Consider the following 23,706-nt stretch of genomic DNA (forward strand, 5'->3'; position numbering starts at 1 on the left):
TCTTGCAAAAATTAATGGCTTTGTCCACTTGACCCACAGATAAGCAAAAAGATAATTTCTTTTTGAGAATCAATAGGAAGAGAACTTTGTGTGACAGGAACAGAACAGAACATGACTTGACATTAATTTCTTTATTACATGCTTTCCTCAAAGCCCAGAGCCCAATACTTCGATTTTCTAAAGATTAAAAAAAGCATAGAACAAGTCCTTCATTTAATCTTGGAATGGGATTACCTTGCTGAAAGAGTGAGAATTTTTGAAACACACCAGCGTTTCCTTGGTTAGTTAATCAGACTGCAATTTAAGAGGACAGGATAAAAAAAAAACTCTTCTTTTCTCTGAAGATCAAGAACCTCAGAGGTACTTCAGATTCTTTCACAGACCTTTCATAATCCTTACCATTGAACCATACGTGCTACTGTTAAAGGTAGTATTTAGCTTCCAGCTGCCTGCAATTACTGCGAGTTCAATTCTCACCAGGCTCAAGGTTGACTCAGCCTTCCATCCTTTCTAAGATAGCTAAAATGAGGACCCTGTTTGTGGGGGCAATAAGCTGACTTTGTATAAAAATATACAATAGTATGAAGGCTATTGCTTAATGCATTATAAGCTGCCCTGAGTCTCCGGAGAAGGGCAGCATATACATAAATAAAAAAATAAAATAAAATAAAATAAATAAAAATTCATCTAAAAAATAAAGCCCTAATTCCGATGTGTCTGTTGGTTCTTTTGCTGTTATGTGCCATGCCTTTCTTTAAAAAAATATTGTTTTGACTTTCCATGAAGAGGAATAATATTTTTGTTTGAATCAGAGGTAATTGTTGTGGTCTGCTGGCAGCCTGCGGAACTGGCAGCAGAGTCGGACAGTGAGGAGGATGAGGAGGAACAGGGGCTAGTCCTGGAGTCTGGGGAAGGCTCAGACATGGGCTCTGCATTGAAGGCAGAGATGAGGCCAGGGCCATCTGGGAGTTATGTGCGGACTCTGGAGTCTCCAGAGTCAGACATCATAGAGGCAGAGGAACAGGGGAAGCCTGTTCCCAGTGCACGCATGCACAGAGCTGCCAGAAGGCAAGAACTGTTAAAGCAAACAGTTAAAACTTACTCAGGAGTAAGGCTTGGAGATGATTGGCCCCTCCCATATGACATAAAGGAAGAGCAAAGGCACATGGGCCTTTGCAGGAAGCAACATTGTGGATGGTGTCAGTTTGTACTTTGAAGCTCCATTTTTGACTCTGTGTTTCCGTGTGGCCTTGCCAAGATAATTGCCAGCCTGTCAAAGAAGATAAAGGTGGGTGTTTACCAGCCTTATCCGAAGGACTGTGGCAGACTTCTGTTGGACTATTTATAAACTCTTGGTGATTCAGCACGTGCTGTGAATGAAAGGAATTCACAGCCAAAATAAAAAAAAGGGGTTTTGAGACTAATTGTGTGCTTTCTACTATATCAGGAAGCCTAGGTCAGAACAGTAATACCACATGAATTCTGATGTCCTTCATGACATAGCACACAAATGCTGATAGACAGACAGGACTGAGATATTTATTACATCCTACTGTAATTGCAAAATGTGATACAGGTCATGTTATTAAGTGATTATGTGACGTACTATATGTACACCAGTATGGTTTCTACCATACAAAGGTTCAGATGAAAAACATACTTCAAAAGCAAAAGTACAACTACTTTATTAAAGCCAACTGCCTACTCCCTACCATTCTTTAGCCAACTCACAATAACGCTGGAGTGCAGTGGTTCAAAAATCGGAATAACTTTCTTTTGTCTAGTGACAATCCTCCTGTTGAAGAAAGTAGTCCCATCAATAGGCAATAAGGCAGGAGTGTCAAACTCAATTTCATTAAGGGCCGCATCAGGGTTGTGTTTGACCTCAGGAGGGGGGCGGTGTGGGCATGGCCAGGGTGGGCATGGCCAGCTTGACGTCAATCATCTCAGGGGTGACTGTGATGGCCCGAGCACTCTGCTAGCGAAAATGCGCTCCCGAGCTCTGTTTTCCTAAGCTTGGGAGCTTAGGAGGTTCTGTTTTCACTGGCAGAGGGGCTGTGACAGCTGAAAACGGAGCTTGGGAGCCTGTTTTTACTGGCAGAAGCACCATTGGCCGGTCCTTCACTGTTTCCAGGCAAGATCTAAATACCCTGTAGGCCAGGTCCAGCCCCCAGGCCTTGAGTTTGACACCCCTACAATAGGGTGAGAAATGTCAAGGAAGTGTTGGATGACAAAACTCTGCTTTCTCTAGACTAGCCTTCTACATTCAAATAGGACCATGTCTCACAGAGTAATGAAATAAGATCCAAAAATCAATTCTTCTTTGCTTCTTAATGAGAAGGACACCATCAAATAGCAAAATGTCTTTGTACTGTGATTAAAAGCACTACAGTTACTGTAACCCTAAGTTTTCCATTTATTGTATAAATCCTTTATAGACCTTGACTCTTTTAGAGCATGAGTATTTGGCCAGCCTGGTATATAAGCAGAGACTCATAACAAAATATGATTGAAAGCAACATTCAGTAAGCAATCTCCCATGACTTTCAAAATCCATTTTATTATTATTAACAGTAATAACATTTATATTGTATTTATATATCACCAATTTCTGACAAACATAAAGAAAAAGTAGTTTTTAAAAAATTTATACAAATTTACAGCATTATGTATACAAGGATATCAATTTAATAAGGGGACTGTAAACTCTCTTAGAAGCATCAAGGCCCCAAATAAAATCAAAGTGACTCCAATCAGATAAGCTAGCTTTGTAGACAACACTATGGAGCTGGTTAATTAATGCTTTGACACTGTCAGACGTCACTAACCGGTCATTTTCTCCATACCATATACTTATTGGTACTGTAATGCGCTCTACATTGTAAGTTGGCGGCTCATCCTAAAAAGACAAAAATAAACCAATTGAAGGGTTTTGCACACAAAATAGCATACTAAATACAAACTGCCTATTGAGAAACTAGGATGAATCTTTCTAGGTACAAGAGGAGGTGAATATCTTAATATTTGATCACGGTAGTTTAGTTAGAACAAATATTTTCAGTGATAGAAATCTTTGCAGAGTAAGTGAGATATTCTGAGAAAACAAGAACGAAACAATAGTTATTTTAGTCACCCTCCAGAGGGGCTTAAAGACCTGTCCTTCTTCCAGTCATTGGACTAATAGCAATAGCAATAGCGCTTAGTCTTATATATCACTTCACAATGCTTTATAGAGCTCTTTAAGCAGTTTACAGAGTCAGCATACTGCCCCCAACAATCTGGGTCCTCATTTTACTGACCTCGGAAGGATGGAAGGCTGAGTAAACCTTGAAGTGGTGAGAATTGAATTGCTAAACTGCTGGCAGCCGGCAGTCAGCAGAAGTAGCCTGCAGTACTGCATTCTAATCACTGCCCCACCTCAGCTCAGATGTGTGCATACCACAGCTCTGACTAAGATAATTAGAGTCCCTTTTTGTGTGTATGATATGCTTGGTATTATTGACTGGAAGCACCATTCTGTTTATTGTTTTGTGTTCCATTCTGACTTCATGTTTATTATTTTGTTATTTTGCTGTGAGCTGCCGGAATCGATTGGAGTTGTATGGAAACCAAATCCGATGAATAAAATTCATATATAAATAAATGTTAAAGGGTATCATATAAATTATATTGTTATACAAGAGCAAGACTTTGACCTGCACAGATAACATGCTTGCCTGAAGTTAATTGGGTTGAAAGCAGCTTGAGACTTTTTCAAAGAATTAAGCAAAAAGGGAAACAAATTTATCCTTTGGCTGTGAATGCTTGGCTCCTCAATGACTGTTGGGTTTTAATAGCTATGCATTGAATGCTGTATATTGTATTGTACATGAGTTGCCATCATTTTTTTTTTTTTTGGTAATATGCACAAAAGCAGTTGCAGCTAATCAAGGACAACACAGTCATTTACGGGCTCCTGTTGTACTTGCTGAAGTGACAGAGAACTTTAAGTAGGTCAGATAAATCTTACCTGATTGTATCTCTCCTTGTTTCCATCCCCATAATCAAAAGCTCTAAATTGTCCTGTTTTGTATATCTAGATTTTAGAGAGAGTGGGGGGGGAGGGAGGTAGGAGGAGAGGGAAACAGAAAGAAAGAGAGAGGGAGAGAGAGAGAGAGATGGGAGAGAGGGAATGGGAGGGAGGGAGAGGGAGAGAAAGAAGGAGGGAGGGAGAAGGAGAGAGAAAGAAAGAGAGAGGGAGATATATAGAGAGAGGGAGGAGGGGGGAAGGAAGGGAATAATAAATGATTCCAAATTCTGGCATTTTATTATACTAAACACTGAAAATATAGCTTTAAACACTGAGCAAAGACTTTAGGCAGACCCAAGATCAGTAGAACTTTCTGTTACAAACAGAACATTATTATACATTGGTATAATAATACAAGATTATTATACCAATGATACTCTAATGCAGGGGTGTCAAACTCAAGGCTGGGGGGCCGGATACGGCCCATGGCGTGCTTAGATCTGGCCTGCAAGGCTACCCTGGAAACAGCAAAAGAACAGCCCTTGGTGACTCTGCCAGAGAAAACGGAGCTCATGGGAGCCACATGCGGCCCTCCCGAGTTCTGTTTACACTGGCAGAGGGTTGCAGGACGCTGTCACAGCCAAAAATGGAGCTCAGGAGCCTGTTTTTGCTGGCAGAGCGCTTGGGCCATCACATGTGCCCCCAACATGAGTGACGTCAAGCTGGCCATGGTCACCCCGGCCCCCTGAGGTCAAACACAACCCTGATGCGGTCCTCAATGAAATCGAGTTTGACACCCATGCTCTAATGGATGGTGATGGTGGTAATGGAATGCACAACAATAATCCCAGACCATCAAAGAATCAAGCCATCTTCTCTCCACCATTGTAAAACTATGGTGGTATGTAGTCTGGATTCCTAGGAGGGAGAGCTGGTTTCCAGAGGGTGAAGAGGCAGCATCTCTTGGAAAGTTTGGTCAGCAGTAAGAGGATTAAAATGGCTTTCCTCTAGCTGTTTCCAGAGTATATATGTAATTATGTGAATAGTTGCTTTAGCCTGGCAAGATTCTGTCTGTAAGTGAAGAACAATAAAGGAAACTACTCTTTAGTAACTCTGTGTATCATTCTTGGGGCCTGATGAACACTCAATATACTCCCTAGGCACCTCCTGGCACCTCACAAAACAATCTTGTTTCTTCTTCCGTCAATTCAGGTCTGTACAGTTCCTGTAAAGTTTAATAGCAATAGCACTTAGACGTATATACTGCTTTACAGTGCTTTTACAGCCCACTCTAAGCAGTTTACAGGGTCAGAATCTTGCCCCCAACAATCTGGGTCCTCATTTTACCAACCTCAGAACAGCGGTGAAATGCTCCCGGTTCGGACTGGATTGCCCGATCCGGTAGCGATGGCAGCGGGTGGTTCGGAGAACCGGTAGCAAAAATCCCTCCCCCCCCCCATGCCCAGCTGAGCTGCACACTCATCAAAGGCTTTTTTTAAAGCATTTTTTCTACAACTTCTTCCGCCGAAAAAATGCTTTTAAAAGTAAAAAAGAAAGCCTCTGATGATCGTGCGGCTCATCTGGGATCTCAGAGGCTTTTCGAAGCATTTTTTTCTGCAACATCTTCTGGGGAAGAGGTGGTTTAAAAAATGCTTTGAAAAGGCTCTGACGATCAGGCAACTCAGCTGGGATCGTCAGAGCCTTTTCAAAGCATTTTTTTAACCGCCTCTTCCCCGGAAGAGGTTGCAGAAAAAAATGCTTTAAAAGTCTCTCCGATGATCCCAGCTGAGTTGCCTGATTGTCAGAGAGACTTTTTAAAGCATTTTTTAAAACGATCAGGCAACTCAGCTGGATCATCAGAGACTTTTAAAGCATTTTTTTCTGCAACCTCTTCCGGGGAAGAGGTGGTTAAAAAAATGCTTTGAAAAGGCTTTGACGATCCCAGCTGTGTTCCTGATCGTCAGAGCCTTTTCAAAGCATTTTTTTGCATTTGCAGAAAAAATGCTTTGAAAAGTTAAAATTAAAAAAAAAAAAGTTGGCCACACCCACCCAGTCACATTACCCCACCACCACCATCACCAAGCCACGCCCACAGAACCGGTAGTAACAAATTTTACATTTCACCCCTGCCTCAGAAGGATGAAAATCTGAGTCAACCTTGAGCCTGGTGAGATTTAAACTGGCAAATTTCAATCAGCTGGTACTCAGAAGTAGCCTGCAGTATTGTATTCTAACCACTGCACCACCACAGTTCTTTTTATCATCATATAAAATCCTAAAAAACAATATTGGATTTTGAGATACTTTACCTGTCCCCAGTGGAGTATATTTTGAACGGATGTTGAATCTGGAAAGTATGACATGTAAACATCCATGCGGCTCTGCAACAGATATTTTGATTGTTAAATGGAGCAGTGAAATAACTTTACAATTTTCTTAATGATGACACATGGGACAGTTTTGCTAATAACCCTCCTGAGCTGCAGCTTAGTTCATTTAATTTAGTTTATGGTAAAGCCTCCTTCCTTCCTCCTGTATGAATTGTGTAAGGGGCAAACTAGAAGGAGCCACACATATATTCATTATAAATGTACAAGATTGCTAAACTGTGATGAAGTTTATGCTGCCTGTTAAATAAGATAGCTCGGTTCCCATTATTTAAGATACAGAAGTTCATGAAAAGTTAGTTTTTTAATCTCTGTGAGATGTACAGAAGAAATTTCAGACAGCTAAAATACATTTTTCTTGATACATACCAAATTTAGATTCTTCTCATTATATCCTCCAATAAATGAAACAAAGTGGGAGCAGAGTCGGTTGTAAATTATGGAGCTGCATATGCGGATGACCATTTTTTTCGAAATCTCATTTCTCAGGAAAAAATCCCTCCTGCCCAATAAACCCTGTAAATATATTAATATTATATGTAGTTACATCAATATGGATCAATGGCTCTATCAAGGTTCTAGAACACGGATGTCAAACTCAAGGCACGGGGGCTGGATCTGGCCCGCAAGGTACTTAGATCCGGCCCGTGGTGCCTCTGCCAGCGAAAATGGAACTTGGGATGGCTGTGTGCAGCCCTCCCAGGATCCTTTTTCAGCTCCAACGGCCTCCTGCCACCCTCTGCCAGCGAAAACAGAGCTCTGTTTTCACTGGCAGGAGGCCATCGTGGCTGAAAACGGAGCTTGGGAACCAGTTTTTGCTGGCAGAGCTCTCGGGCCACCACATGTGCCCCTAACATGAGTAATGTCAAGCTGGCCATGCCCACCCTGGCCACCCTGGCCCACTCTGGCCACACCCACCCCAGCCTCCAGGGTCAAACACATAATGCGGCCTTCAATGAAATCGAGTTTGACACTCCTGTTCTAGAGTTTGGCTTCGCCTATTGATGAGGATGGGAGTGTGAGAATTGTGTTGCAAAGGAAATAGCTCGGAAGAGCTGGGTGTAAGAGAAATACCCAATGCCAGGTTTCGCTCTAACCATGCAAATCACTGCAATTAATTATTTAGAAATAATTAAGTGAATGAACCTTAATATCTCAGGATTTCACCTGGAGAAATTGAAATGCACCTTCCAAAAGTGCATTCTCCTTTCATTCTCCTGAAAGAAAGCTGTTTCAGATGGACATATGCTGAACACCGTCAGCACCAGACTGAAATGACTGTCAACAGTCTGTGCAAGGATATCTGGGAATGATGTGGGGGAAGAGCCTCATCGGGGAACAGATAAGAGACAGTCCCACAAAAGGAATGTGGGCACAGCAAGCATCTTGGAAATGACTTTACCTAATTACTTGTAAAGCTGATGGGAGGAAAATGTACCTTCCGACTTGTTAGATTCTGTTAATTTAACCTTAAAATAAAGTAGAATTAGTCCACCTGGTTGCACTTCCTGTCTGGACTACCTTATAAGGCTGACCTGCTGCTGTCAAAGGCCTTCAGGGCCACTTAAGGACTGGCCGTTCTTCTTAACAGCTCTTAAGTAATTCCATTGACCTTGTTTTTCTCCTCCTCCTAAGAGGACTTAGTCACATCTTGGGAGACAAGAGCTGCCAGCTCCCTCTTCTGGAAAGGCTGGTGTTGTAATGATCTTATCAGTAGAACAATTCTGCCATCCCTGATCTACCATATAATACCAGATAATTCAGTGAAGGAGGAAGAATACCATCTAGCCCAAATAAACAAATCAGATTTCCAGCCTACTTAAGCAAGAGATACTTGCAACATGGATAACTAATAGCTATCTACTTTCAATATGAGCATAGGCTCTTCTTCTTTCTAAGAGGAAAGCTGTTTGCATCTACGGTTTGTTTTTGGGTTATTATTGTGTTGGTTTTTGTCAGTGTCTCATTTGTGTAGATCTGCTAAATTTGGTCCCTCAGCCTTGAGAATTTGGGTGCATTTTGGTTTCCCTTTCTTGAAAGAGAAACATTTTAAGCCTTTGTAATTTTAAACAAGGTTCCCTCAAATTAAAGCATTTTATAACTTTTTCCCCACAATTTTCTTTTTTTATGGTGAATTTGCTATAAGTGCAAAATCTGGAACCATGGACATTTTGAATGACAAGTAAATTTTGTTTCTTCTATTGGTCAGAAAATGCAAAATTGGAGAAAAGTGTAGTCAGATGTGAACTTAAAAAATGTGTCATCATTCTAATGTTAGCAGCTAACTCTTGATGTTGGTCATTCTTAATACTGGCTTAACTATGTTAATATTGTATTTCAAGAAAGTTCAGATCAGCAGAAGCATAGTAGAATGTATTAAAATACATCCCCACATTTGAGTTTTTGGCTAGTAAACTTACTATTTCTAGAAGAAAGATTGGACCATAAATGGTCCAGTATCGAAGGACCATTTTTATGTAGCAGGGATTCCCCCAGACAACAAATATTAAAGCAGTCCAAAATCAAAAAGTTATGTGCCCAAAGTTGAATCAATGTGTTATAGGTAAACAATAATTAAATAAATGAAATCCTCGTCTTTGCTATTACCATCACATTGTACGTCAAATACCTTTAATGCAGCATCTGGCAGGTGTAGTAATTTGATAATTGGATTTTGAGAATTCTTTAGAGTGGTTGCTGGAGACAAGGCATGGAACATTTTTATCTTTTCAGCCACATGTGGCATGGATGAAAGTGCAATCAAACCTGAGAATACAGGCCCAAAATATTAGCCTAAAAAACCCACATTTTTCAGAGTGCATATTTTTGGTGAAACTCAAAAGCACAATTAATAGAAGTAAAAGAACCAGGACAGATTTATTTGGGAGTGGGTGGGAGGGGGGATAGATTCCTGATCCAAACTAATGTTCATATGCAGGATTTTCAAATTAAAAATACTCAGGATAAAAAAAAAAGCCAATGAAACATGAAATATTGCAATATGATCACATGCCTAATCTAAAAAGGCAGGGAAATTTTTATTCATTAATTAGAAGTTCCTTCCATCACTTCTCAAGCATACTACCTCTCATCCTTTAGAATTGGACAAATATTAGCTTGCATTTCTTCTGCCAAGGAATCACAGGCATTCAATGCACAGATTTGCTTATAGCACAATCTATGGCAGAATTCTTTAAAAATGGAAATAAACCATCTGAGTTTATAAGCAATAAGCAATCTATCACTTATTTCAAAACCACTCCAGAGTAATTCAGCTATTCTAGAATCAGCAATCTTTTCAAGCAGCAAATACTATTATGTAACATTGCTCAATGGCACAGAAGTAATTTTTTTAAAAATATAATATATATATATATATAATATATATATATATCAACAATTTATGACATCATTAAAACTGGTGAGATTGCACAAGTTTGGAGAACTTGTACAATGGCACTCTGAGAATTAAATACCATAAGACTGGGACATTTTTGTCTAAAATATTGTTTAGCAATCTCATGAGATTTGGGCCACATTAAAATGATTTGGTTATGGAGTTCTGCTAATGCTACTTAAGTAAGTTGTAAGTCACTTGGACAATATGTTGCTATCCACTGAACTATTCTGCAACAACCAATTTCTTTATTTCACAAAACTTTCTTTAGTTTTTTCTTTAGTTTTTAGTAGCATGTTACTTAATTTCAGAAAGTTGCATTAAAAGAACATTAAGCATTTTTAAGAGTCTTCCTGAAGACTAATAAGCAGATTATTTTTAAATCCAAATCAGAAAGGCTTGGTTAAGCTTTTGTCCTGTGTTACAGAAATTAACTTGTTTTATCCTGGATTTTCTGATGCAATATATCTAAAGCAGGGGTGAAATCCAAAATTTTTCCCTACCGGTTGTGTGGGCATGGCTTGGTGGGCGTGGCAGGGGAAGGATACTGCAAAATCTCCATTCCCTCCCCTCCTGGGGGAAGGATATTAAAAAATCTCCATTCCCACCCGACTCTAGGGCCAGCCAGAGTATTTGCCGGTTCTACGAACTACTCAAAATTTCCGCTACCGGTTCTCCAAAACCTGTTAGAACCTGCTGGATTTCACCCCTGATCTAAAGGCATGTGTGAAATAAGCATATATTAATGTCATTCTAGTTTTATAATATCTCCATCTTTATCTTTTGCCATTCTGCCCATATGGAAATCATGAATACATGCTATACAACTACGGCTGCATGTAGTTTGTGTAGTGGTGGTTTCTATAATATACCTTCAGTAGCACCTTGAGAGTAGCCCACTAAATGTATCTTGGAATTTCTCGTTTTTTCCACAATAAAAGAAATCATTGCTGGGAGGTCATATCTGGCCATTTCATCAAAACTGTAAGATATAATAGACAATTCATATTAAATAAGATAATTAACACTGTTTTTATGAGCTCTCTAATTCAATCAATGGAATTTTAACATAATAGAGGTAGATTGAACCGTCCCTTGCAAAGATGGATGACAATAAGTATTGAGATCCATTGTAGAAATAAACATACTCTGAATCAAACATGTCTGGGGTATCCTAAAAAGATGAGAGGATGGTCTTGACCATGATTGAAGTCCTGTGGTGTTGGTTTTTTTTTTTTTACATGTATCATATATGTGATGCATATAACAAAAGAGGGACAAGGGCTTTAATGGTGCTGTTGCAACTGTCAATTTTTTTAAATATCTATGGAAATTCTCAGTCATCCAGGTCATGGTTGTCCCAAAGGGGCTTTTTTTAATTATTATTATTTGATTTATATGCCGCCCTTCTCCGGAGACTCAGGGCGGCTTACAATGTGCTCAGCAATAGCCTTCATCCTTTTGTATATTTATACAAAGTCAGCTTATTGCCCCCACAAATGGGTCCTCAATTTACCTACCTTAGAAAGGATGGGAGGCTGAGTCAACCTTGAGCCTTGGCGAGATTCGAACCTGCAGTAATTTTTCAGGAGGTAAATTGACTTAATTGTTTTTCTTTGAAGATGTTTTGCTTCTCATCCAAGAAGCTTCATAGACATTTAGCCATGCACTTTGGGATGAACCTTTTCAAATGGTGTAGGAATATGAACAGATTTCCAGAAAAATTGCAGACTACAGGAACCATTGACACTTCAGTTTGAGATGCAGACAACACAGAGTCATCCCCAACAGCCTGCTCCTGTCTTCAACAGTGAAGGGGCACAGGACAGAAAAATACCCTGCAGCCAAGGAGGCTCCACACACATTTGCACTACTCAGGTGACCGTGAGGACACAGGTAAACCTCCAAGTGACCTCAATTACTCTCTAAAACAGTGTTTCTCAACCTTTGTAGCTTGAAGATGGGTGGACTTCAACTTCCAGAATCCCCCAGCCAGCAGCGCTGGCTGGGGGATTCTGGGAGTTGAAGTCCACCCATCTTCAAGCTTCCAAGGTTGAGAAACACTGCTCTAAAAGAATGCAAATGACCAGCTGTCTGCAAGGAGTATAAATCCTTCCATTCCCCACCATCCAGTCAGAGCTGAAGAAGCTTCTTGGATGTGAAGCAGAACATCTTCCAAGAAAAACAAAAAACGTCCAGTTGCCTCCTGAAAAAGCACCTTTGGGACATATCGATTTTTTAATCTTCCTGTGGACACCCTTGCTGTGAACTCTGCACATACATTCATGGGCAAGGAAATAGTTCATTTCACTATCAGTCCCCACATGTACATGGAACTTTTCATTCCATTGATTCCAGGTAAAAATTGTTATACATCCCTAACATGACTCCTAGAAAATGTCATAATGTTTGTCAAGGGATGAATCAATGGATGGGTTTTTCTCTAAAGTACAGTGTTTAAAATAAGAATCCAAACAGCCTAGTTCTTTGTTACTAATTTTAACCACGAGTTGTATAATGTTATTCACATGATGGAGAATATAATCAGTTGATTAATATCAAAGAATTGAGGACAGACTTTCAAACTACTCAAAAAAAATTCTCTTCCATTCTTGCTGTTGAATGTTTAAATCTTGCATTTTACAGTAAAAAGCCAAACATTTCTCCTTCGTTAACACGGGCTTAAAATTTAATAACATGTATTTTGAACAAGGAAATAGGAAATGCAGCTAAATTACATGGATTTGTGAAAAGTGTTGTGCAATCTGGTAAAAAGCTGTTCCACATGAAGTCTAAGAAATGCAATTAAAAGCAAGCAAACAAACAAAAAATACATATCCTGAGGCTGTCATCCATTCTGTTTTACGTCACCTGTAAGCATGATACTGGTCTTGCTTAATTGTAAGGTGTTGATGTTTTCGAGACCAGGAGTTGCCTCTGTTGTTCCCTATCCAGACATCATAGCCTGCATCTGCTAGCATGAATCCAAGACTTTGATTGGGCATGTTTGCAACCCATATCCTTCCTTCAAAACATAAGCCATGTTGCAAAAGCACAACCGGTTTTCCTGCTGTAAAAAGATACCACAAACATCATTATTGTTCACATCAGTTCCTAAAATTTTGTTTGTCTTGTGCGTATGGAACAACTCTAGATTCAGTACTAGCATAGGTCCTTAGTTCTTCATCCAGATCCGCAAATTTATATTAGAATGGAATGGAATGGAATGGAATGGAATGGAATGGAATGGAATGGAACGGACTGGACTGGACTGGGCTAGACTAGACTAGACTAGACTAGACTAGACTAGACTAGACTAGACTAGACTAGAATAGAATAGAATAGAATAGAATAGAATAGAATAGAATAGAATAGAATTCTTTATTGGCCAAGTGTGATTGGACACACAAGGAATTTGTCTTGGTGCATACGCTCTCGGAGTACATAAAAGAATCATAAGGTACAATACTTAATGATAATCATAGGGAAACAGTCAATATAAATCTTAAGGATACCAGCAACAAGGTTACAGTCATTCACGGGAGGAGATGGGTGATAGGAACAATGAGAAGATTAATAATAATGCAGAATTTAGACTGCTACTCAAAACCAGAGCAAAATATTCATTAATTGATGAAAAGTACAAATTATGTATGCATGTAATTTTAGCCTTTACTCATGGTCAATGGTAGCATGTAGCTATAAAAGGAATGCTGCTTATCATTAAGGGGTTATGGGAACAGTTCATCAGTTGGTCATTATATTAATGATGCACTCTGCTCAATCTATTATTTATCATTCCTTTATCTAATAATACAAAATAACACTTCTCCACCATGAAATAGAATTCATTTTTCCATTGAAGATCATATTTCCAAAATCTAATCTGTTAGGGGTTACAAAGGATATTAAAGGCAATGTATGCTGGAGCTAGAATCGGAAATAGATAGAGGTAGTTTTCCCCCCCACACACACAATTTCTCCCCTTACTTTCTTTCTCTCTCTTCTTCTCTGTTGCTTGTCCTCCCCAATTGAACTGATCACTTTAAAAAGGCTTTTTAGATGTCATTGAGATCCAAAAGTAGGAAAAGGTGTCCATATGTAATTTAAACTGAATGTTAGTTTTTTTAAAATACACTTCTAATCACTTCTAATTAGTGGCGATACGGGCGGCAAAATGTTCGCATTTTTCCACACTTATTGCATCCGCTGATTCGCTCCCAGCTGCCCTATTTAGGGTGATGCGCTCCCTCCTTGATGTAGAAAGAGTGGAGGAGCCCTTGCAGGGTAGAGCTGAGGAGTTTGTGCAGTTTCTGTCGGATAAAGTCACTCAGACTCGGATGGACTTGGGCAATTCTGACCGAGATGACGGGGGTAGGTCTTAGTCCTATTGTGTGGGATGAGTTTGAGCCTGTGACTCCTGAGGAAGTGGACAAGGCTACAGGGGCGATGAGTTCCTCCACTTGTTTGTTGGACCCGTGCCCCTCCTGGCTGGTCTCGGCCAGCAGGGAGGTGACATGAGGCTGGCTCCAGGCTTTAGTTAACGTGTCCTTGAGGGAGAGGTCCTTCCCGCAACCATTGAAGGAAGTGGTCGTAAGGCCCCCCTCAAGAAGCCTTCCCTGAAGGCTTCCCTGAAGAACTTTCATCCAGTCTCCAACCTACCCTTTGTGGGAGAGGTTGTAGAGAAAGTGATGGCACTTCAGCTCCTGCGATCATTGGATGAAACGGATTATCTGGACCCTTTTCAGTCTGGCTTCAGGCCTGGCTACAGCATGGAAACTGCTTTGGTCACACTGATGGATGATCTCTGGCGAGCCCGAGATGGAGGTCATTCCTCCATCTTGGTGCTACTGGACCTTTCAGCGGCTTTCGATACTATTGACCATGGTATCCTTCTGGGACGACTAAGGGAGTTGGGAGTGGGAGGCACCATGTTATGGTGGTTCTTCTCCTATCTCTCTGGTCAGTCACAGTCGGTGTTGGTAGGAGGACAGAGGTCGACCCCTAGGCCCCTCATTTGCCGGGTGCCTCAGGGCTCGGTCCTCTTTCCTTGTGTGTCAAATCAAACTTGGCCAATAAAGAATTCTATTCTGTTCTATTCTAATGAAGATTTAAAGCTGACCAGCCCCTTTAAGACTGAGGATGAGTCAGCAGGGTTATTGCTGTTTAAGAAGCTGTCTATATAAAGGAAGCCATTAGAGGACCTCTCTCTCTCTCTCTCTCTCTCTCTCTCTCTCTCTCTCCCTCTCCCTCTCCCTCTCCCTCTCCTCTCGTGTAATTCTATCTCCTCATGTATCTGCCTTGTAGTTCTCCATTTAGAGTTGAAGAATGATTGATTGCCTGGCTTTGCTTAGCACGTGTATGTATATATATATGACTTGTAGATAAACCATTGTTTGAAAGATCTCTGTGTACTGTATTTTGCTCCTGGGTTGTCTCAAAATAGTAGTCACACTCAGTGACTACTAGTGCACACAGTGCACACACTGACAGATTCCTTCTTCTAAAAATGGAAATCTGTCTTTCATCTTGGAGCTGGAACCCTGTTTAATAGTTCTGGGGAAGCTGTCCTCAAAGGCCATAGAAATACACCTTTATTTGTCAAAATTCTGAACAGAGCCTTTTCCTTTCTGTATCATCTCTTGGCTGTTTTCTTGAGACTGGATCTGTAGTATTCTTTTATCTGCAGACATATTACTCCATCCTGTGTGCCTCCTGTGTGTGTGTATGTGTGTCACATGAATGCGTAATGTTGAAAAAAATGCAGGAATAAGTATCCTAAATGCCTAGGAGTAAATGTATATGCACAGGAATAATTTTCTGTACACTTCTAAATTCTACCTCCTTGATCTTTAAAAATCTTTAAAAAGTAAGAACTGGGAATTACGCTCTCATTCCTGGTCTTAGAAAGGTAATGGCTAAAGCCCTCCATGCTGCTTTCCAACTCTATCATTTGAAAGTTGTGTCAATTGGAAGACAATTGGTTACCTAATGTTGGCTACTCCAATGGAATAAGACATGTGATTCTTTCCCCAAAAAATGTTCTAAACAAACTTTTCATAAATATTTCCCATGATTTTTTTAAAAAATGTATAGTCTTATTTATTTTTACTTACATAGGCCCCAATGTTGTTTTCTGCCATGTGGAATTCTGTTAAGAGTGAGAATGTAACCATCAGAAGTTGCTATTTCATATTCTTCAGCTTGGTATCCTTTATGGTGAATGATTTCACTCTGTTGAAGGAAATTTCAGGATAACTGCATCAAGTTTTTATGTTACCTATCAACTGGTGCATTATTAATATGTAGAATCACCTAAAAGAAGTCTGGAAATAGCCAAAGGATTCTTGGCTATTTTTTTTAAAATGTAGAATATCAAATGTGAAAATGATTGGAAGAATTCATGTGCTTGTATTACCTTAAAAATGAGAACGTGTATGCATGAACTGCGGTGGTGCAGTGGTTAGAATGCAGTACTGCAGACTACTTCTGCTGACTGCTAGCTGCCTGCAATTTGGCAGTTTGAATCTTGCCAGGCTCAAGGTTGAGTCAGCCTTCCAGCCTTCCGAAGTTGGTAAAATGATGACCCAGATTGTTGGGGGGCAACATGCTGACTCTGTAAACCACTTAGAGAGGGCTGTAAAGCACTGTGAAGCAGTATATAAGTCTAAGTGCTATTGCTAGTGCTATTATCAATAAAACACCATGCCCTTTTTAACCTAGAAGATCCTTAGTGATCCATAATGGAAATAATTAAAGTCCCTGGAAAGATTTTGTTTTATTTATTTATAAATAATTCTTTTATTTGTATTTTTTCTAGTCATTTTCAGCTCCTATTAGCCCTTTGAGGAAGGGAAGGTCAAGAAACAGAAGCAATAGGAATGTTATGTATTTATTTATATTTATAAGCCGCGGTTTGCTCAGTGGTTAGAGTGCAGTACTGCAGGCTGTTTCTGTTGATCACTGGCTGCCAGCAGTTTGGCAGATCGAATCTTATCAGGCTCAAGGTTGACTCAGCCTTCCATCCTTCCAAGGTCAGTAAAATGAGGACCCAGATTCTTGGGAGCAATATGCTGATTCTGTAAACCGCTTACAGAGGGCTGTAAAGCACTGTGAAGCGGTATATAAGTCTAAGTGCTTTTGCTATTGTTGTAGGCTATGAGAACAGTATCTTGAAAGACCATCTGTTTCACTCTACTACATCTTAAACAAAACTAAGGCAGAGTTATATATATATTTTTTAATGTTTTCTGCTTTTCTGGAATTGAATAAATATGGAACTTGAAACATCCTGTTTTTAATTTATTCTAGTGATCCATTTATTTTTACTGCCATTTTTAATGTTCTATATTATATTATACCACATCAACCACCAACACAATTACAACTTACAATGTTCATGTATGCTTCAGGATTTCTGGCTTGGGGCACTATTCCCGTGGAAGATAAAATGCCTTGAATTGCAAAAACCACTAAAAATAAGAGCCACATCTTGTACCTATAATTTTAAAAAATAGTGTTTAGAAGATTGAGAAATGTTTGATGCCAATAAATCATGCGTGACATTAGATAGAATATCCACACAAAAGTTGTAACAATTGGAAACTATTAATAAATCATTGTATAACTAACAATTAGAATTCAGGGCTTAGCTGCTCTGGGGATGTCCCTGTTAAAAAAAGCAATTTGAAGTGCACTGATATTTACTAATATTGCAGTCTTATGTCTATTCATATGAGTTTAAGTGATGTACCAGAGGATGAAATCTGTAAGAATTTTAGAACTGGATTGCTGGGAGACGAATGGCATATAAATCTAATACATGAATATTATCTTCAAATACCTGCGTTTTAATTGTAAGCAGGGGGTCATACATTTGATGAGAGAACTATAATGGTTTGTGGTTATGTGAGAAAACTCTGGGAGACAGGAAAAAGAGTTACAGCCTAGACGATGGTCTGACAACAAATTTTAAATCTGAAGAAGGGATAAGGGTAGGGAAAGCATCTCAGAAGGTATGTTCCCTAGTTTTCCCAGAAGGAAAAGAAAAAGTGTGGGATGGGAGGGGAACTTTCAGATGTGTAAGATTGTTAGCATTGTGAGGTAATCCAAACAAGAAGCACAGTCATAGGTACTAGCTCTATCTTTATTCTAGGGTTACATTAACAGAATCTTGCAAATCTGAAAACCTCTCTCCTGTCCCTCACTTACTATCTTGAAAATTTGGGAGGGTCCCTTCCAGTGGTGGGTTGCCCCTCGTTCGCACCGGTTCTATAGAATCGGTAGTAAAACTGGCGGGAGGCTCCCCCACCGACCCCAACGTCATCAGAACGCTTCTGCGCACGCGAGCAAAGCGAGCGTGCGCGCGCGGCCCCATTGTGAACCGGTAGTAAAGGTAAGTAGACCCCACCCCTGTTTTACCCTATACCCCCCACCTACTGAAAAACATTCAGATTACCTTCATGAGAGAAATCTTTTAGTTGGGAAAACTGAGGAACAAGCGTAGAACCCTTGATTCAAACTGCTTATGAAGTAAAATAAAATCTCAGAAACATTCTATGTAATACTATTATTTGACACCAAATATGTTGCAATCCAAAGAGCTGAAACATTTATTACAGGTTCAATTGCTTTAAAATGGAATCTTAAAACTGTGGTTTGTTTGTTTGTTTGTTTGTTTGTTTGTTTGTTTGTTTGTTTATTTATTATTTATTTATTTATCAAATTTCTATACCGCCCTACTCCCGGAGGACTCAGGGCGGTGAACAGCCAAGATAAAATACAGATATTACAAACATTAAAAGTCGATTAAAATTATTAAATATTTTGGCCGAAAAACAAATTAAAACACCCAATTTATAAAACAAATCAAATGATTTAAAAAAATTAAAAGGGAGAGTTAGGCCAGGCCAGCCTGCTGAAATAAAAAAGTTTTGTCTTTTTTAATATTTATATTCAATAAAAATTATTTTAAAAAAAATAAAATAAAAAAGTTTTGAGAGTACAACGAAACGTGCGCAGATCCAGGATCCTCCGTATCTCTGGGGGGAGCTCGTTCCAGATGGTAGGTGCCCCCACAGAGAAGGCTCTCCCCCTGGGGGCCGCCAGTCAGCACTGTTTGGCCGATGGCACCCTGAGAAGTCCCTCTCTATGGGAGTGTACTGGTCGGTGAGAGGCTATTGGTAGCAGAAGGCGATCTCATAAATACCCCGGTCCGATGCCATGGAGCACTCTAAAGGTGGTAACCAAAACCTTGAAGCGCACCTGGAAGACCACCAGGAGCCAGGGCAGCTCGCGCTCCCATAACCACCCACGCGGCCGCATTCTGGACCAGCTGGAGCTTCCGGGTGCTCCTCAAGGGGAGCCCCATGTACAGAGCATTGCAGTAGTCCAGGCGGGAAGTAACGAGAGCATGAGTGACCGTATTTAATGAGTCCCAATCCAGAAAGGGATACAACTGGAGAATCAGGTGGACCTGATAAAAAGTCCCCCTGGCCACGGCCGTCAAGTGCTCTTCCAAAGAGAGCTGTGAGTCCAGGAGGACACCCAAGTTGCGAGCCCTCTCCATGGGGGCCAATGCTCACCCCCAATAGTCAGTGATGGCACCAACTTGTGGTGTCCTTGAGCCAAACACGCCTTCACTGTTCTTTCTATGGAGAATTCCAGATTATTTTTAACTATCCTGTTTTAAGAAATCCTCTGACAGAAATCTTGGCCACCCTTTGGACACATCATTCCAAGTTGCCCAGTTCTACCCCACCCCACCCCATCCCCCTTACACAGATCAGTCTTTCTTTGGGCTTGAAAAAGTGACCCAATTTCTTTTTAGTTTCATGTTTCAGTTTTTACCTGTTTTACTTTCACTTCACTGGTGGTCTTAAAGGTACAAGAAACTTTTGGTTTAATCTGGCATTTAGAAATGTAAATTCTGCAAGAAATTCTGCATTGCAATAAGTATTTACATTTTAGGAGAGAGGTGGGTTTTTTTAAAAAAATATAAGAGGTAATGCAGGAGCAATAAAATTAAGCAAATATATGCAACAGTAAAATAAACCAATGTTTACTACTGATTCAGTGAACATTTTTTAGTTAAAAGTCTTTGCTGGGATTTTGGTGAAGCAAAATAAACTTGAGAGAGAATAAAAATGTTCTCAGTCGTGTTAGTATAAATCTGGCATACATCCATTTAATAGACTATTTTAGGAGTATCACAGCTTCTTCAATTAAATTAATTTTTAAAAATAGGTTCACTCCTCATAAATGAATTTCTGATGCCTGCATAGAAGAATTTAGATAAACAATTGGTGGACATTTGTCAGAGGAGGGGTTTGAAGATTGGAGTCATTATCCATCTTCTCTGACAAAGGATTTTCTTCATTTATTGTTCTCCTGGAAGGTTTCTGTTGATCTCTCACCTACCTTTTTTGTTTGTCTTTTTTTATAAAAAGTTTTTTTTTTTTTTTTTGGACAAACACACATACAAACATACAATGCATTTTCTTTGAACAGAGTATTTGGCCGGTTCACAAATTTAAACAGTGTTTAGGCATTTCAATTAAATTTACAATTTCTATATTTCCTTTTTGCCATATTTATTCCTCATCTATTTTTGTAAAAAAACCAATATTACCCTCATCCTCATCTCTAATCTTAATCAATTTCAATTTTTCCCTTCTATTCTACATTATACCCCTTCCTATTGTCATCTATTTTTATATCCATCCTCACATTGGTTAATTATGTAATATTACAATTGTTTAATACAAATTCAACATTTTAATATAAATCAATTGGTTATATAACTATATTTTTTTGTATATTAATCAATATGAACATGACTATTCCAATTATTTCCATGCAATCCAATTTCTTACAAATCAATTAATTATATTTACCAATAATAAAAAACCAAATAATTTCCCCCATGTATTCCTCCAAACCACAACTTAACCATTTCTGCTTTCAACACAATATACAATTAATTAATATACAATTAATTAATAGGAGCCTGAGTGGCGTAGGAGGCTAATGCCTCCTACTAAAGCAGCATTTAACATCCAGCTGCCTGCAATTACTGCGAGTTCAATTCTCACCAAGCTCAAGGTCAACTCAGCCTTCCATCCTTTCTAAGGTGGGTAAAATGAGGACCCGGTTTGTGGGGGCAATAAGCTGACTTTGTATAAAATATACAAAAGTATGAAGGCTATTGCTTAATGCATTGTAAGCCGCCCTGAGTCTCCAGAGAAGGGCGGCATAATAAATAAATAAATAAATAAATAAATAAATAAATAAATAAATAAATAAATAAATAAATAAATAAATAAATAATATCTCAATTATTACAATTCCCTAGTTAAATAGAGCTTTCCCCTTATGTTACTCATTTTCACATCTTAAACTCTCCCAATAACCCAAATAGTTTTGCCCATATAATCCTCCAAATCACAACTTAATCATTTCTACTTTCATCACAATATATAATTAAAAATATTTCAATCCTTATAATTTTCCTAATTAAATTTTAAAATGTTCTAGCTGTTATCCAAGCTACAACTTAATCCTTTTTACTTTCACCACCATATACCATTAAAGGTATTTCAATTGTTACAGTTTATACTTATTCATATTTCTAAATAAAATAAAAAAATAAAAACTTATCATTGTCTAGATTTCAAAAATACAAAGATAAATATTCCAATTATTATTCATTTCATTTTTACAATCATGATTTCCCATTTATTTCTTACTACTATTCATATTTCAATTCTAAATATGTATAACATCTTTCTCTTTCATTTCTTTTTCTTTTTATCCCTTTCCATTTTTATTTTTGCCTTTTTCTTTCTCCTTTTTTTCTTTTGTGTTTTAAAATCTTGAACTCTCCTCTTTTGCCCTAAATTTTCCATTGTTTGCACCTACCTTTTTTGGTGACGAAAAACAAGAAAAAGAAATCTCCCTCTGCCTCTGCTTAATTTTGCCAGGTTGCAGCAAACAGCAAACAACCTGCTTTACTTTCAGTTTCGTTTTCAGCATAGCTTGATTAGCACAAGGGAAAAAAAATCTGCTCCAGCAAATTACCTCTTTGGAGCAAGCAGCAGAGCCCTGCACAAAACAGCTGAGAGCAAATCAGCTGAGAGTCAGGAGGCCGATCTAATCAACTTGTGCTAATTAGGCTGTGCTGAAACTTAAAGGTGCTGTTTTTTCTTGCTGTTTGCTTGTAAGGAGGTAACTGCTGCGAGGCACAGGCCAAAGGGTGGGGGCCAGTGGATGGGTGGGGCTACATTCGGTGTATAAGACGCACCTAAATTTTCACCCTCTTTTAGGGGGGAAAAAGGTATGATATATCTCGTATATCATATCTCATATCTCATATATCAAAACAGTATTTCCTTGTATGCCAAAGGCTCACAACCTGAGGTAAAAATACATTCTGTATTTCCAATAAAATGGAATCTTTGTTCCTTTTAAGTAGTGTTTTTCAAACTTGGCAAGTTTAAGATGTGTAGACCTCAAGCCCCAGAACTCCCCAATTAGTCAGCCAGGCTGGCTAGGTTATTCCGGGACGTGCAGTCCACTATCTTAAACATGCCAAGTTTAGAAATACTACTTTAAATGAAAGCAAACAATTGCAATGCTGGCATCTATTGAGAAGCCAACAATCTATCATGGCTTCCTATCAGATCCTTAAAATGTTGCTGAGTAGAGAGAACATTATAAGTCTTCTGTTCTACAAAAATCAACAATCTGATGCTTATTACTGCAAGGAATGTACTATTCAGGAAAAAGATCGAGATGGCTGTCCCAAGATTGTCAATTTGGGGAGTTCAAAAACAGATCTCTTTTACGAGCGAAAGAAATATGGCTTCAAGAAAAGATGATCCCATCTCCACTGTGAAAGTACTCCTGAAAAATTTTGGACTTCATTTTTACAGGAAAGCAATTAAATGTATTTTGTTTCAATTCTAATAATTTGATGAAAGACATTGCTTACTAAAAATTATTGTCATTTTTCAATGAAAACAAATATTGAGTTAAATATTATAATTTGAATCACTAAGTAAGTAAATTGGACCATGGATTCAGACCATGGATCTTGATAGACATAGACCTTTTTTCTGATATAATTCTTTCATTGTATATTAGGTCAAACCGAAGGTTTTCTCAAGAATTTGATTACCTGTTCTTTCAGTGTTATGGTGGATTATACCACAATGAAGTTTTATAATAGCCTTCTAAAAAGAGCCTCGGTGGTGCAGCGGACTAAAGTGCTGTTAAGTGCTAGCACTTAGCTGCCAGCTGCCTGCAATTAGTGCAAGTTCGAATCTCACCAGGCTCAAGGTTGACTCAGTCTTCCATCCTTTCGAGGTAGGTAAATTGAGGACCCGGATTGTGGGGACAATAAACCAACTTTGTATAGAACAACACCGCTTAGGGAGGACCGAAAGCCCTAATAAGCAGATATATACAAAAAAATATGCAGGCTATTGCTATAATGCATTGTAAGCCACCCTGAGTCTACAGAGAAGGGCAGCATATACATTGGACTAATAAACAAGCCAATCTGCATAAAGAAAAAAAGAAATCTTTACCAGAATCTATTTGCTGTCCTGGAGAGAAATTCTGGACCTGGAAAGATTGAAATGTTCACAGCTTTAAATAAGAAGTGAGAGGATTAAGTGAACGCTGCCTTATTATAGGGCGTGGATTTCAATGATGTAATTCTTTCAATTCTTCTGTCTGTTGATGTCATCAATATTGTTACTGATTTCCAAATTAAAAAGTATTTGAGGCCTGCTCTTTTGAAATATAGATATAAAATTAGTGGGATTTGTGAGTGAGAAAACTTTTAAAATTCACAAGATTCAGCAGTTTCCACCAGAATAGAAACAAAAATGTTTCTTGTAATGATAACC

The 23,706-nt window shown here is 38.9% G+C and overlaps 1 protein-coding gene across 1 annotated transcript; it reads right to left on the reverse strand.

Moving 5' to 3' along the window:
* Positions 1–2,577: 2,577 nt before the first annotated feature.
* On the reverse strand, positions 2,578–23,434 carry LOC117673159 (lipase member M-like). Its single transcript, XM_034430355.2, has 10 exons — positions 23,383–23,434; positions 17,186–17,291; positions 15,910–16,027; positions 12,665–12,863; positions 10,666–10,775; positions 9,026–9,162; positions 6,766–6,912; positions 6,319–6,390; positions 4,010–4,075; positions 2,578–2,899 (listed from the first exon to the last, which is right to left on the reverse strand). Exons 2-10 carry the CDS (start codon positions 17,282–17,284, stop codon positions 2,666–2,668), a joined length of 1,182 nt encoding a protein of 393 aa, XP_034286246.1. The 5' UTR covers positions 17,285–17,291; positions 23,383–23,434; the 3' UTR covers positions 2,578–2,665.
* Positions 23,435–23,706: the final 272 nt, after the last annotated feature.

This window comes from Pantherophis guttatus, chromosome 6 (assembly GCF_059756535.1).
Source record: "Pantherophis guttatus breed Tessera chromosome 6, ASM5975653v1, whole genome shotgun sequence".
NCBI classification, from domain to species: Eukaryota; Metazoa; Chordata; class Lepidosauria; order Squamata; family Colubridae; genus Pantherophis; species Pantherophis guttatus.

Coding starts and splice junctions, on each gene's coding strand:
- LOC117673159 (XM_034430355.2), bottom strand. CDS start 17,284: ATGTGGCTCTTATTTTTAGTGGTTTTTGCAATTCAAGGCATTTTATCT. Junction 9,163..10,665: donor CTCTCAAGGTGCTACTGAAG/GTATATTATAGA, acceptor CTGTATTCTCAG/GTTTGATTGCACTTTCATCC. Junction 6,913..9,025: donor TGCCAGATGCTGCATTAAAG/GTATTTGACGTA, acceptor ATATATTTACAG/GGTTTATTGGGCAGGAGGGA.